Source organism: Cololabis saira, chromosome 13 (assembly GCF_033807715.1).
Source record: "Cololabis saira isolate AMF1-May2022 chromosome 13, fColSai1.1, whole genome shotgun sequence".
Classification (NCBI taxonomy): Eukaryota; Metazoa; Chordata; class Actinopteri; order Beloniformes; family Belonidae; genus Cololabis; species Cololabis saira.
Window position 1 is genome coordinate 39,343,605 of NC_084599.1, and position 13,959 is coordinate 39,357,563.

The 13,959-nt window shown below is 45.0% G+C and overlaps 1 protein-coding gene across 2 annotated transcripts in view; it reads right to left on the bottom strand.

Moving 5' to 3' along the window:
* Positions 1-599: 599 nt before the first annotated feature.
* cdc14ab (cell division cycle 14Ab) overlaps positions 600-13,959 on the bottom strand; it is a 45,672-nt gene continuing 32,312 nt past the window's right edge. The window contains exons 11-15 of one of the 2 annotated variants that reach the window (XM_061738876.1): positions 5,200-5,359; positions 4,891-4,997; positions 3,736-3,861; positions 3,282-3,600; positions 600-1,383 (exon numbers count right to left, since the gene is read on the bottom strand). In XM_061738876.1, the coding sequence (XP_061594860.1) occupies positions 1,354-1,383; positions 3,282-3,600; positions 3,736-3,861; positions 4,891-4,997; positions 5,200-5,359 (742 nt within the window). In that variant the 3' untranslated portion in view covers positions 600-1,353. The remainder of the gene's footprint in view (positions 1,384-3,281; positions 3,601-3,735; positions 3,862-4,890; positions 4,998-5,199; positions 5,360-13,959) is intronic. The other variant, XM_061738877.1, reaches the window with a different exon arrangement.

Genomic DNA, 13,959 nt, shown 5'->3' on the forward strand with positions numbered 1-13,959 from the left:
GATATTAATATACAGTGATGAATTACAGAAAAATTTAATATATTATTTTTGTTTGTTATTGAAATCTGTTTGGGGGATTATTTCATGATGACAAGATAATTTTTATTTTATTTTTACTTTACTATACTGAAAGGCTTAATTGGTAGCCTATTTCTACTTTATCACTGTAACGGTTAAACAAGTCAAGTGCAAAATATAAATACAAATATTTACACTAAATGATACAAATGTTGTAACAAATGTTGTATTATTTGACCAATTTTAAAGTTTTTCGACATTTTCCTCCTGAAATCCACCTTGAAATCCTGCCCCCTGTTGGGATCAGGATAATCCTGTTTTTTTGGATCAAAGTTATCCAAATCCTACTGGAAAGTTTTGAACAACACAAACTGAAGGTTTGATCCAGATTAAAACCAGGATTGGATTACATGATCTAATCCGATTTCAGAATCCTTCTTTCCCTTTTGAACAACCCATTTTCAAACTTTGATACAATCCGATAACCAAAATCCGATCAGATTACCTTTGAAAAACTGGCCCAGGAAGCTTATTTGCTGGATAAAACCCCCAGAAGTCATGAAGACGCCTCCAAACACTGGTCAACATTATTGCTGGTTTATTGGATTATTGATCAAACAACTTGGTTTCACTCGTTGTGCAACAAAAGTCTGGATACAAAGACGGACGACGCCGCGGCCGCCGCCATCTTCCTGCTGGCGGGTCTGTGGAGACGGAAGTGGGCGGAGTCAAACCGCAGGAGGAGGCGGAGTCAAACCGCAGCAGGAGGCGGGGCCTGGATCGTCTCCCAGCAGCCTCGGCAGCTGGACTTCGTCTTCGTATCCGGTCTGGTTTCTATCCAGGCTATCTAAGACCTTGATTTAAGGAAAACTAACCCTGAAAGCTTGTTAAGGCGGAGCGGGTGCCGACGTTCATCCCCTGAGTTTAGCTGCTGACACTCTGCTCGTACGGGTCCCTTCTTCTTCTTCTTCTTCTGTGGTCATTATTGCTGCTTGTTAAGAGCCGAAAACACTGATGAGACGCCACGAGAAAATAATCTGCGAGATGCGACGAGAATACTGCAACTACGGCGACGGAGCGAGTGATGCTTCAGTTTATCAAAAGAAAAAATACGATTCTCAATATAATTAAAACAAAAATATTTCCTCTTCTGTCACAAATAAGAAATATAAAACCTCTGCTGGGCCACACGCGTGGAGATTACATTGTATTTACATTCAGTAACAACAGATTCAGTCCTGACGGAGTCAAACTCCCGTTTCCCTTTCAGCATCCGCCGGTAGTCCTGGTGGGGGTTGGGTTGGGTTGGGGGGGGATCAGGTCAGACCGGCGGCTTTAGTACTGGACGTACTCAGACTGAAGAGACTGGAAGACAAAACAACAGGACATTTTGTTAACGATCGTTTCCGTGGAAACGCTGTGCATCCTTCAGGAAACACGTCCAGAACCAACCAGCTACTTAAACAACTATAACATCTCAGAAGGAGAAGTGTTGTTAGTGCAGGAAACGGACAGAAATGCATTAATAAATAAATAAATAAACCCTCAGACGACAGCGATGGGGGTTTGAGGTGACGACAGATTCTCTCTAGTCATCAACTTTCTGCAGTTTTCATCTTCTCGTCTTCCTCCGACTCACCAAACATCTTCTCCTGCCTGGCGGCTCCGTCTCGCCTCAGGAGACACTAACAATTCTGTAAAAGTGTCTCCAATTCAACTCTAGTTCAACTCCAGTGACTGCTCTGTGCAGCTGCGACCCAAGCAGCTGCTCTTCTGTATCCGTTACCGTATGAATGAACGGATGCTCTGTTGGTGAACCAGGGTCTAATGGCACTTTTCCACTAGTACCTACTCAGCGCGCCTCCACTCGCCTCGTCCTCGTCTGTTTTTAAAACACCCAGATGAGAAGTGGTTGAATATGTTTTAGCCTACATTTTGAGACTTTCCATAAAGTTTATGAACGTGATGTCGTCACCTGACAGCGCGGAACGGAGAGAGACCCACTGGGAGAGAGAGGGGGAGAAAGATGGCAGGTTGTGCACCGAGTGACTTGGTGTCAAAAAAGAAAACGACTTCAAACTAATAAAGTCAATAAAAAACTGCAATTCTAAAAAAGCTGGAGGCCAAGTATGAATCTGATTCAGTGCGCTACTTAATGCGAAAGTGCACTTTCCTCGACCCTCGTTACCGCGGAGGATATGAGACTGATGATAACGCACTGGCTGAAATCAAGGCTGAATTCCAGGCTGAGATTGTGAGCTTAGAGGGGCAACACCAGCAGCAGTGGAATCAGAATCCGAGACAGAGACACAACCCCAACCCCCACGAAAAAAGATGTCTCTGGGAACCCTGCTGCAAAAACGACCCGCTGCAGCGGCAGGTCAAGTCGGCACCACAAAGGAGCGAGCTGGCGCTGAAATAACAGCAAAATGTGGAGGAAGTTTGACGGTATCAAAATTTGGATACCGCCCAAGCCTAGTTTGCGCTGACATTGCCTGTTGAATAAAATTGCTGCGAGTCGCTCTCGCGCTGATTCCCACTTCCTGATTCAAACGTCTGACGGCCCCCCGACCAATCGGTGGCGCGTAGTGTGATGACGTCAGATACAGGGCCGACTCACCACACTTAGAACCTCAGCAGAATAGTTACAGAAAAAGTATCTACTCTGCACGGCTCCACCCACCTCTGCCCGTAGTGGAGAAGCGCAAGACGGGGGCGTGGCGAGTAGAGGCACGCTGAGTAGGTACTAGTGGAAAAGCGCCATAAGATATCAGCAGCAGCTCAGGTTAGTAACGCTGAGATGATCAACCGGCTGAGAAACGCCTCAGAAATCCACCGACAGAGGGACCAAGCAGAGAGGGACCAGCAGAGCATGGCGACTTTGAAAGAGCATAAAACGGCAGAAACGTGTCTCCGTTCTCCTTGCCGTCGCCACTGCGGTGCGTTTGAGGTTTGCGCAGCGGTGGCGCCTCGTCATGTGACCTTCAGACCACAGAAGGACTCATGAACATCAGAGATGAAAAGAGTGAGACAGCGAGAAAGGCGGCGGCGGTCAGAAACACACCAGGAACTTCAGACATCGTGTTTTTGAAGACTTTGTTGATGAAATGATTTAAAAAAAACTGCTGATGAGTAAATGTAACCAGATTTGTACGTTCTGATTAGACGGCGGAGCAGATGTCTGCGGTGTCCGGTGTGTTAATGACGACAGGGGAGCCGGTCAGGAGGAGGGGGCGGGCTGAGCTGCTGCGGCAGGAACTTACAGGTATGGAGCGGCTCAGGTAGCGTCCTGAGGGCCCGCGATCGCCACGGTTGCCGTGGCGACCGCCGCCGTGGGCGCCGTGGTCCTGCAGCGCCGCCCGAGCAAAGCCTTTCCCACCGTACACACCGCTGTTGTTGTTCACCTCATGCTGCACACTGCGAGGCCCGTTACCATAGCAGCAGGAGGGGGGCGGGGCCACGGGGGAGGGGGCGGGGCTAACAGAGGGAGGGAGGGGGGAGTACGGAGTCCTCCCGTCATCCTGCAGGTCGCCGGCGTACAGGTCGCTGAGAGAGCAGGCCAGCCGAGAGCCGAGAGCTGAGCTGAGGTCAGCGCGGGGGTGGGGGGGGGGGCATACACACACACATAGACACACACACACACACACACACACACACACACACATGAACACCCTGAAACCGACACCCAAAGTGCGACACACACTGAAGCAGTCTGACCTCCGGATGTGCGACGCCGGCGAGGAGTGGCGTCCGATCCTCTTGGCCGCGGCGGACGCAGAGGATGCTGGGAACTTGGAGGACTTGAGGGGGGACGGGATTCCCTGGACGACGCCCAACGACGTCCTGCGGAGACACAAGTCATGTTAGACGTACGAGACGTGGACGGAACCCGTCGTGTGGCGAGGCGGCGAGACTCGGCAACTCTGAGAACTGACAACGCCCATCTACACCTACACCTGTCCCAGGGCGTCTACAGGATTGACCAAGTTAAAGTTAAGACTTTTTAATACCATTTTCAAACAGAATTTAAGACTAAAAAGACGAGTCACTAAGAAATCCAGCGCTGAGGTGGAGGTTGCCAGATCTGAAAGTTTCCAGCCCAAACGCGATGTAAAACCCTCCGAAATAATGAAGAAACCAGCCTGAGTCAAAAATTCTCTATGTTAAAACCGTCAATCATTAAAGGCGGGATAAATTTGAAGTCATAAGCAAATGAAGACAAAAAAAGGTTAAATTAAATTGAGTAGATTAACGTAAAAATAATATAATAAATAATACAAATTTTTGTTAATAATTTCTCCTAAATATTTTGTAAAAACCAGGAAAAGGAGCCCAGATTTTATCAACCCACCCAGTCCTATATGTTTCAGCCGAAAAGTCAAATGAGGCCCAATTGGGCTGAAACCCGCCCAATCTGGCAACACTGACTGAGGCGTTGTCAAGCAAGCACGTGTCTAACAACTGGTAAACAGATTTATTTATCCTCATAACGATTTAATAAACTTTTCTCTTTAAGTGTAAGAAAATCTTTTAATGATGATGCCATAATGACAACTTTTTTGTTAATAATTTCTCCTAAATTAGTAAAAACCGAATATACTGTATATCTGCAAGATGAGTAACGGGACACGAGGACGCCACAAACCGGCGTTTGTCCAGAACCACAGAGGATGATGGTCCATTGTTAGAACAACTGAACAAACCGGGTCTTTGCAAGAACCAGAACCCGGCTAAAAAACGCTCATTCTGGTTCGGAAAACTACATAAATCTGCTGATGTTGGGAGATACGTCGTTCTACACAGGTGATGTCAGGCTAGCGGGTAACGCCTCCCGACCCGGACCGCCCCGGGCGTGTGTGCTGGTTCTGGTACCTCAGGGCTCCGGCGGGGGTGGGGGGCGGCCGTGCGGAGCGTCTGATCTTCAGGGCTCTCAGCTTGTCCCCCTGCGTCAGGCCCGGCCCGCTGTCCGTTAACTCGCCCTGGGGGGAGAAAGAGACCCGTCATGAAGCTGGTCAGAGACTCAACTCTGAAAAACACAGGTGTGATAAAACACGGAAGTAAAAACTAAATATTTGTCCATAAAAAGAAAGAAAGATGATGAAACTGAAATAGTTGAGTTATGAGACTGGTGCTACTGAAGTCCAGCTAGTTCAAATGTGAGACGTTGTGTGCATGTTTAACCTCTTGCAGATGGTCGGAGCTCGGGGACTTGGACATGTTGTGGGCGGAGTTTAAGGACAGTCCCTTCATGTTGGTGATGAGGTGAGGCACCGCCTTCTCCTCCATCTGGGTCTTCTGGGCGTGCTGGCCGTCGCCCTGCAGCCACAGCGCCGCCTGCTTCCTGTGGAGACACACAGATGCACGTTAGCTCCGTTAGCCTCGTTAGCTCCGTTAGCTCCGTTAGCCGCCAGCAGGGCTGAAATGACGCTTTAATCCACACAGACAAACCCTTATCACCTGAGGAAAACAAGACAAGACGCAACGAAGATGCTGGTCATGTGACGATAACGATAATTAAATACATAATGCAATATCGTACAGGAATAACAACGAGACTAAAATGTAGATTACAAAATAAAAACTCTGCTAAAATGTGTCTTTATTTTCGTTGACCAAAAGGAGACGAAATGTTCTACCAAAGATCCTTAATCTCTATGTTTTCAGTAGTTTCTCTGGTTTAGTTCTACTGGGTGACGTTAGTCCTCAATCCCAGTCGCTGCAGCAGGAATCAGATCCAGAAGATGCAGCTGCAGAGTTAGAGGCTGATGCCGTTAACGCAGAGCTCTAGTTAACGTTATTAAAAACATAGAGAAACGCAGGGATCTGCTCTGGGGCTGGAGAAGAAGAAGAAGAACCATCTTTGGATACACTTTCCTACATAGACATGGAAAAGAAAACCCAATGTGTCGTTGAAAAAGAAAAAGACGGGGAGAGATGCGGAAAAATAAATATGTTGTAAACTCAAATTAGAGTCTTCTGTATCTGGAATGAATGTATTCTTGAGTCTATAAGGTAACAATAATATAATAATAAGATAACCTTGTTTGAATTGTAAAATGGGTTTGGCTAAATACAATCTTTGACTAAAACTAGACTAAAATGGTCCTGGACAATTCTGACTAAAATAAGACTAAAATGCTCAGACTGAAACTTGACAAGACTAAAAGGAGAATGAACGTGACTAAAACTAATAAAAACTAAAATGATAGCTTGACCCAAAGACTAGACTAAAACTAGAATTGAAACAGGCTGACAAGAACAACTCTACACCAACTGACACGTTCTTAATCTCTGATTAAAACTGTTGTCAGAACCAGATTCACTGCCGGGTACAGGAAACACTTTACAGCAGGAGAGATTTGTTGTGAAGTCAGGTGCAACAACAAATAAAATAGAAAATAGTGCAAAAACAGGAAAAAGGCAGTTGCGTAAAGATTAAAATATATACACAACAGAATTTAAAAAAAAAAAAAAAGTATAGAAGGGTCTGCTGCAATCCTGGTCTTGTTGTGTCTGGGGGTGGGTAATTATTATTATTATTTATTTATTTTATTCTAATGATTAATATTATTTTACATTTCATATTAAATCATGTTCTTATTTGATGGTAGATTTAGTTTTTAGTTCCTTATTTCCAGCGTCTCCTCAGTGGGAGCCCCGGTGCAGCGGTTGGGGGTTTGGCAGATGGATCGGTAAGGTGGCGTTTCCTCCCTGGTCCCTCTGTGCTCGTCCTTATTTCTTTTCTTTTTTGTTTAACTCTACATTTTAATTATTATGATGTGTCTGTTGTGTTTCGCGGGAGGGGTGAGGGGGTTTGGGCCCTGTTTTTACTTTTTTTAAATACAATTTTCAAACATGTAAAGCACTTTGTGCTACATACTGTACAGGACTGTCTCCGAAAATTAGAATATTGTGATAAAGCTCTTTATTTTCTGTAATGCAATTAAAAAAAAAAAAAAAAAGTCATACATTCTGGATTAATTACAAATCAACTGAAATATTGCAAAGTCTTTTATTATTTTAATATTGCTGATTATGGCTTACAGTTTAAGATTAAGATTCCCAGAATATTCTAATTTTTTTAGATAGGATATTTGAGTTTTCTTAAACTGCAATATTTCAGTTGATTTGTAATGAATCCAGAATGTATGACATTTTTGTTTTTGTAATTGCATTACAGAAAATCACAATATTCTAATTTTCTGAGACAGTCCTGTATATATACCATATGAAAAGTGCTTTATAAATAAAGTTTGATTGATTGATTGATTGATTGCCTGTTGTGTCTGGGGTCCTTCAGGCCCCGTTTACACGTAGCCGGGTATTTACAAAAACGGAGGCGTTTTCATGCGTTTTGGCCGTCCGTTTACACGGAAACGGAGGTCAAAGTCACCAAAAACGATCATTTCTGAAAACTCCGGCCAAAGTGGAGATTTTCAAAAACTCCGTTTTCCCGTTTGCGTCTAAACGGAGGAAAACGGAGATTTAAGCTTCAGAACGTCACATTATGCACCAGAAACTCACCAGCGTCATGTGTGCGACCTGTGTTTACAATTAGTTTGGCCACCATCAATATTTTCTTGTATTTTACCTGTTTAATATTCTAAAGTCACACTTAAAAGTAACCCCCCCCCCCCGTCCAGCCTCCTGCTCATTCAAGCCTGTGAGCGCGTCAGCCAGCAGCATGAAGCCTGAATTATGGTTCCGCGTTAAATCGACGGCGTAGGGTACGCGGCGACGCGCAAGGTACGTGCGCGTCGCCGCGTACCTTACGCCGTAGGCTCTGCGTTAATGTAACGCGGAACCATAAATCAGCCCTTAACTGGAAGTTACACACGTGTCATTTGTTGATGTTTTTCCAGGATTCTGATTGGCTGGCATGACGTTAACAGCGTTTTCATGCGGGTCCGTGTAAACGAGGATTTTTTTGAAAACGTAGAGGGGAAAATATCCGTTTTTGTAAATACCCGGCTACGTGTAAACGTGGCCTCAGTCCGGCCTGTTCCAGCCACTTCCCCAACCCGTTGGTACATACCACGCGCCGCCTTCTCCATACCCCTTTCTCCTGGCACCTTATTCCCCAACATTCCTCCCCTGGCAGCAGAACATCCGTAGGGCCCGTCTCATCGAGGTTCCTGGGTCTTCGTCATGATGATGACGACACCCCCCCCCCCCCCCACCCTCTGTTCTGCTACGTGAGTCTCACGGTGCCTGAAACCTCCAGACTACTTTCTTCCAAAGACTGATAAGAGATCCCTAAGGAGGTACCAAATTCTAATTTCCTCTGATAATAAAACGCTGAATCATTGTGAGAAAGTAATTTCACACAATGATTACGAACAATAATAAGTTCAGCTAAAGCAAAAGCAAAACTGCAGGTTTGTCCAGGCGTTGACAGGTCCACTGCTCCCATGTGTCAGTCTTTCTTCAGGTCTATCCATCAGACGTCTAGTGACGCTTTCACATTCACTTTCCTGAGAAATTAAGTCATTTACGTTTTGTTTGTTTTTTTAAGTAATACAACTAACTAACTTGTCAGAGACAAACTGTGTTTCTACACGACAATTGTGATTAAATGAGTTTAGGTAACATCAGCAGTTAAAATCATTCATGTGAGAACAAATGTAGACGTCCTTGTTGATCATCCGGACGTTAAATTGGCAGTTTAACTGTTCTATTTGGATTCAGGAAACAGCATCAAATAAACGGCCTGGTCCAGAATCTCCGGTACTGGAATCACTGGTACCAGAACTACAGACACCGACAACTACAGGTGTCTGAGTTCTGGTCCCTGAGGAGCTGATGCTCCACAGCCATTGGCTCATCTGTGTTTGAGGGGCGGAGCATACCGAGGTCAGGTGAGATGAGCACGTTAGTGGCAACGGTGGACATGATTAAAACTGGATGTGAAAATAGGATAACGTATTATTTATTATACGTTAGTTGTGGTTCTGTCAGATGTTATCAAAAGCTTATAATAAAACCACATAAAGTGATATTCCTCCACTTCAGAACCAGCATCAGAACCAGCAGCCCCCACTTTCTTCCTCAGCATCAGTCCATCACAGCTGAACCACCACCGGGACGCCGGTCACCCACCGGAGCGGAGCTGCTTCTCCAATTATGGTTAATAGGCATAGGTTGCCATTCCGGGGAACCGGGGTCCTCCAGACCCAAGCCCGCCTCTGTATCCACTAGACTACCACCAGTCTGGAAGAGACTAGACGTGTTAAGGAAATAGATCCATCCGTCTTTATAAAGACTCACCTTCAATTACCGTCTAAAACATTACCGTCAACTAAAACAAATATACACATACACACACACTATATATAAATATATATATATATATATATATATATATATATATATATATATATATATTAGGGGTGCAACGGTTCAGGTAGCCCACAGTTCGGTTTCGGTTTTTAGGCCACGGTTTCGGTTCGGTTTCGGTTTAAGTTAAACCTGAATTATGGTTCTGGGTTAAACCTACGGCGTAGGGTACGTGGCGCGCACCCCTACGCCGTAGGCTCTGCGTTGGTGTAACGCAGAACCATAAATCAGCCTTTATGTGCATGAAGAGAGCTTTTTTTTCCAAAATTATCTGTTTATTTCTCTCATCACTTTTCAAAATGTAAATTACTATAATTCTTTATAGTCAGCCTCTTAATCTTGACAACTCAGTACAGTAAGTACATTTTACACTACTAAATACGTAAGGGATAATGCCCGAAGAGGTACATTATCAGAAATATATGGGCGTGAACCGTCCGACGCGAGCGGAGGACGGTTTCCCTCCGCGAAAATATTGTAAATTATTATAATTATAATTATTACAATATTACAAAATATTGTAGCTTGATCCTGATATGGGAGAGTTACAAAGTGGGGAGATCAGCCTGAATTCTCTCGTCTCTCTGCCTGTCACAGTAATGCACGTGATGTCATGAAGGAGCCGGTGGTGGCAGAGGGAGGGCTGAACCTCGGGTTTTTTTCAGGTGTTTTAATTTAATTATTGGGGGAGTTTTGCCCGAAACGTTAGAGTTGGAGTCTGCCTTTCTTTATTACTGTAAAGCTGTTCGTTTCCTTCCTGTAAATAAACCGGCCCGATCAGAGCCGTCTCCGCCGGTCAGTGTAACGTTTCACTCACCAGGCGGAGACTCTGATCTTCTACTAGCCGGTCTCAAGCTATGATTACAGACAGTAAAAGCTCTGTTAACTGTTTTGACTCCACCGTCGTTGTAATCAACAGCGAAACGGAAATGATGCCACCGGAGATTTGAATGAAGCCGGCGCTTCTTCAAACTTTTTTCTCTCAACTCCCCCGCTCCGTGTCTGTTCTGTGTGAGGGGGAGTGGGCGGAGCTACAGCAGTGACTCGCAGAGCGCTTTTCTGCAGCAGCTGACAGGCACAAACACGCGGATTGTAAAGCATTAATGCAAAACTAATGGCAAAACCGAAAATCCGCGGCACACATGGGCGTATTGAACCGTGGAGGGCGAACCGAACGGTTCGGTTTTATACCGAGAACCGTTGCATCCCTAATATATATATATATATATATATATATATATATATATATATATATATAGAAACAAAAAACAAACTCATAATAAGAGTGAATGTGATCTCATTCTTCTGGAGACTCCCCACATGCCCTTCGATGGTTTGAAGGAAGACAGACGGTAAACTAAGAGTCCTGGCTTTTGTCTCAGCTCGGTCCTCATCTCCTCCTCCATTCCTCCCTCACTGACTACGTTTACATGCAGTCAAAATTCGGGTTATTGCTAATATTCCGGTTACTGACACATTCGGAATATTCTGTTTACATCAGGGGTGTCGGACTCCAGTCCTCGAGGGCCGGTGTCCTGCATGTTTTAGATGTCTCCCTGCAACAACACACCTGATTAAAATTAACGGTCGTCACCAGCTTGTCATCAAGGTCTGGACAGCTCTGTTGGCGTCACAGCTACTTTTATCACGAGCCCCTTTCACACAGCCAGTTCGAGGCGGGAACGTTGCGCCTTTAAGCCGCCTCGCTGTTCTGTGTGAAAGTCACGGAGGCGGAATGGGGGGGCCAAGTGGCCCCACCAATAAGCCGGCAGCGGAGGTAGTCACAGAGCCGAAACGGGGTCTGTGTGAATGACACAGCCGGCATGCCGGGGCCAGCCGGGGCCAGCGCTGACGCTGACGCTGTCGTCACGCCTCTGATTGCGGAACGCCGGCATGCTGTGTGAATTTACAGACGGGAGCTGCGTTATGCCGGCGTTGTATGGTTCTGTGTGAACCAACAAAAGCGGCGTATTGGCAGGACTTCTTTACACCAATATTGCGGAATCTCTGTGTGAAAGGGGCTACGGTGTGCTGAAGCAGGGAAACATCTGAAACATGCAGGAATGCGGCCCTCGAGGACTGGATCCCGACACCCCTGGTTTACATGTAATTAATCATTTGGGATATCTGGATCAAACCAGCAACGCACGGAGAACATCATGACGCAATTCCCGTTATTTCAGCTTCTTCTTCCTGTATCCAAATTTAAAGCAAATGCTGCTTCGCGCAACTTTTCTCTCACCTTCTTTTAAATCTCACTATCCCGGTACTTTCTACCGTCTACAAATGCAGAAATGTTCATATCCTTCATTACATTTATGAAGTGATTAGTCTCCTCCTGGTCTTGTTTCTCCGTGTTTATAAGAACTTCCTGGACTCAAAAGACCAGAATTCCTTGTGAACAGAGCATGGGCAGAAAACAAATTCATGTTCCGTTTGATGGGGATATTCCATTTGGTGTTTATATGACCCAATATTCAGGTTTTAAAAGGAGTAACCCAGGGGTCATATTCGGGTTTTTAAAAACCAGAATATGAGCAAATTCGGGTTATTCAAAGGGGTTATTGGTGTTTACATGGACGTGCAAATTCGGGTTATTGCCAATATTCGGGTTTTAAAAGGGTTATTGATGCATGGAAACGCAGTCACTCATCTCCTCCTCCATTCCTCCCTCACTCATCAACATTCCTCCCTCACCCTGGTCTCAGGTCTTTGTCCAACAGGAAAGGGATATCCATCTTCAGGCCCACGCGCCCGACCTAAAAGTAACTACTGCTGATGAACTCACTGTTGCAGGAAACGAGCACGACCCCAGGGGGGTCAAAGCTGCCGCGGCAGGTTGAACCAAAACATCAGGCAGGTGATTTTACTGTGAGCCAGGACCGGGTAGGAACAACAACAAGGCCTGGCGTTCAGCCCCGCTGGTGCTGCTGGAGCTGCTGGAGCCTCGTTGTGCTGCTCAGCGACCCGGAGGAGCCTCCAGCAGCTGATAGGTTAAAAACCATGTTTTATTCATCAATAAAGAAAATAAAACTGTCCAGGGACACTGGAACAGCTCTGGCTGTACTGGAGACGTAGTTGGAGAGTCCAGGGCGTCTCTTTTACCGTGAGTAAGGCGGCAATGGGACGCACAAGTCCAGTTCATGTTGAAGTAAGCTCAGCCTTGGGTTCTGATATCTGAGTTTGGCCAAACGAGCACAACTCCAGATGTGTTGACCCAGGTATAGAGGGAATGGATTGACGTCACAGATGGGACTTCACAGCGCGTTACCCCCACTGAGTGTCAGAAAGACTGAGTGTCAGAAAGACTGAGTGTCAGAAAGACTGAGTGTCAGAAAGACTGAGTGGCAGCGTAAACTTTCAGTTTGAGCAACTGGAAAACATCTAAAATGGGAAAGAACTGTTGTGCGATCGACTGTACTCATAGATTTAGAAGCAAGAAATCTGAGTTATTGTTTTACAGACTGACGAAGAATAAGCTTAAGAGAGACGGCTACTGAGTAAAGGGACCAGCCCAACGATCCAGAGCCTGATTACAAGTCACTACTACGCAATGGGAGGACATTCACAACCTGTGAGTCACACAAAAAGGCACCGGATGTCGTTCCTCCCAAGAGCGTACCAGCTTTATTAGAAGTAAAATAAACTTTTTTATTAGCATGGTTTGACAGTTGCTATTCATTTTTTTTTTTTTCTTCAATAGAGCGGTCTTCTTGTCTCAAAGTGTAAAAAACATCATAATTCATATTGTTATGCAATGATGTATTTCAAATAAACTTGAACTTGGCAGGGACAGAAGAGCTGGACAATGCTTCCTAAAAATAACCAAATTCAAAAGAAACTGAAGTTGATTTTCCCGATGAAATTAATTATTTTGGGTTGCCATGGTAACTGCATTCCTCGTATCGGCGGCTGGGAGGGAAACTCCAGCCGCTGCTCAGAGTGAAAGTGAAAATGATGGCGCTGCCTGACTGGACGCGTCGTTCCCCCCCCAGACCCAGAGTTGTCCGGCGGCCAGGACAAACACACAAAGAGCTGACGAGACGGACTGAGCTTTAAAAACACAAATCAAAGACAGAACAGACGGAGCCGTATCTCTTTCCTCCCGTTTCAGGGGTTTCTGCAGAGGAACCTGGGGAGGAATGTTCCCCCACAACTCACCCCAGCGCTCTTGTTTTAAAGTTTACAATCTTGTAAGAGACAACAGACTTAACAGCTTGATTTTAATTACTAGTCCACAAACACCAAAATAAATATTTGGGTTTTATGTGAATTGGAAAAGAAACCATAAGCCTGTTTTCTATTATTGTTGTTTTTTTTTTTTTGGGGGGGGGGGATTATAAAAAGCACAAGTTGTTAAAAAGTAGAAGACCGGGTCAAATACAGTATTACAAAAGTAATCTGTAACAATTCGTACGGTGAATTAAAACAATTTGACAATTCTATGCTACAATGGCCACGGTTACATGATGTTTTTTAATTCGTAATTAATTAATTAAATAATTCAGAATTAAACTATTTTCCTTCGAGTTTACATGGAAAAAGTAATTCCGAATTGAGGTTTACATGGAAAACACGTTTGATCGGCTTAAGGTCTGGGGGTTG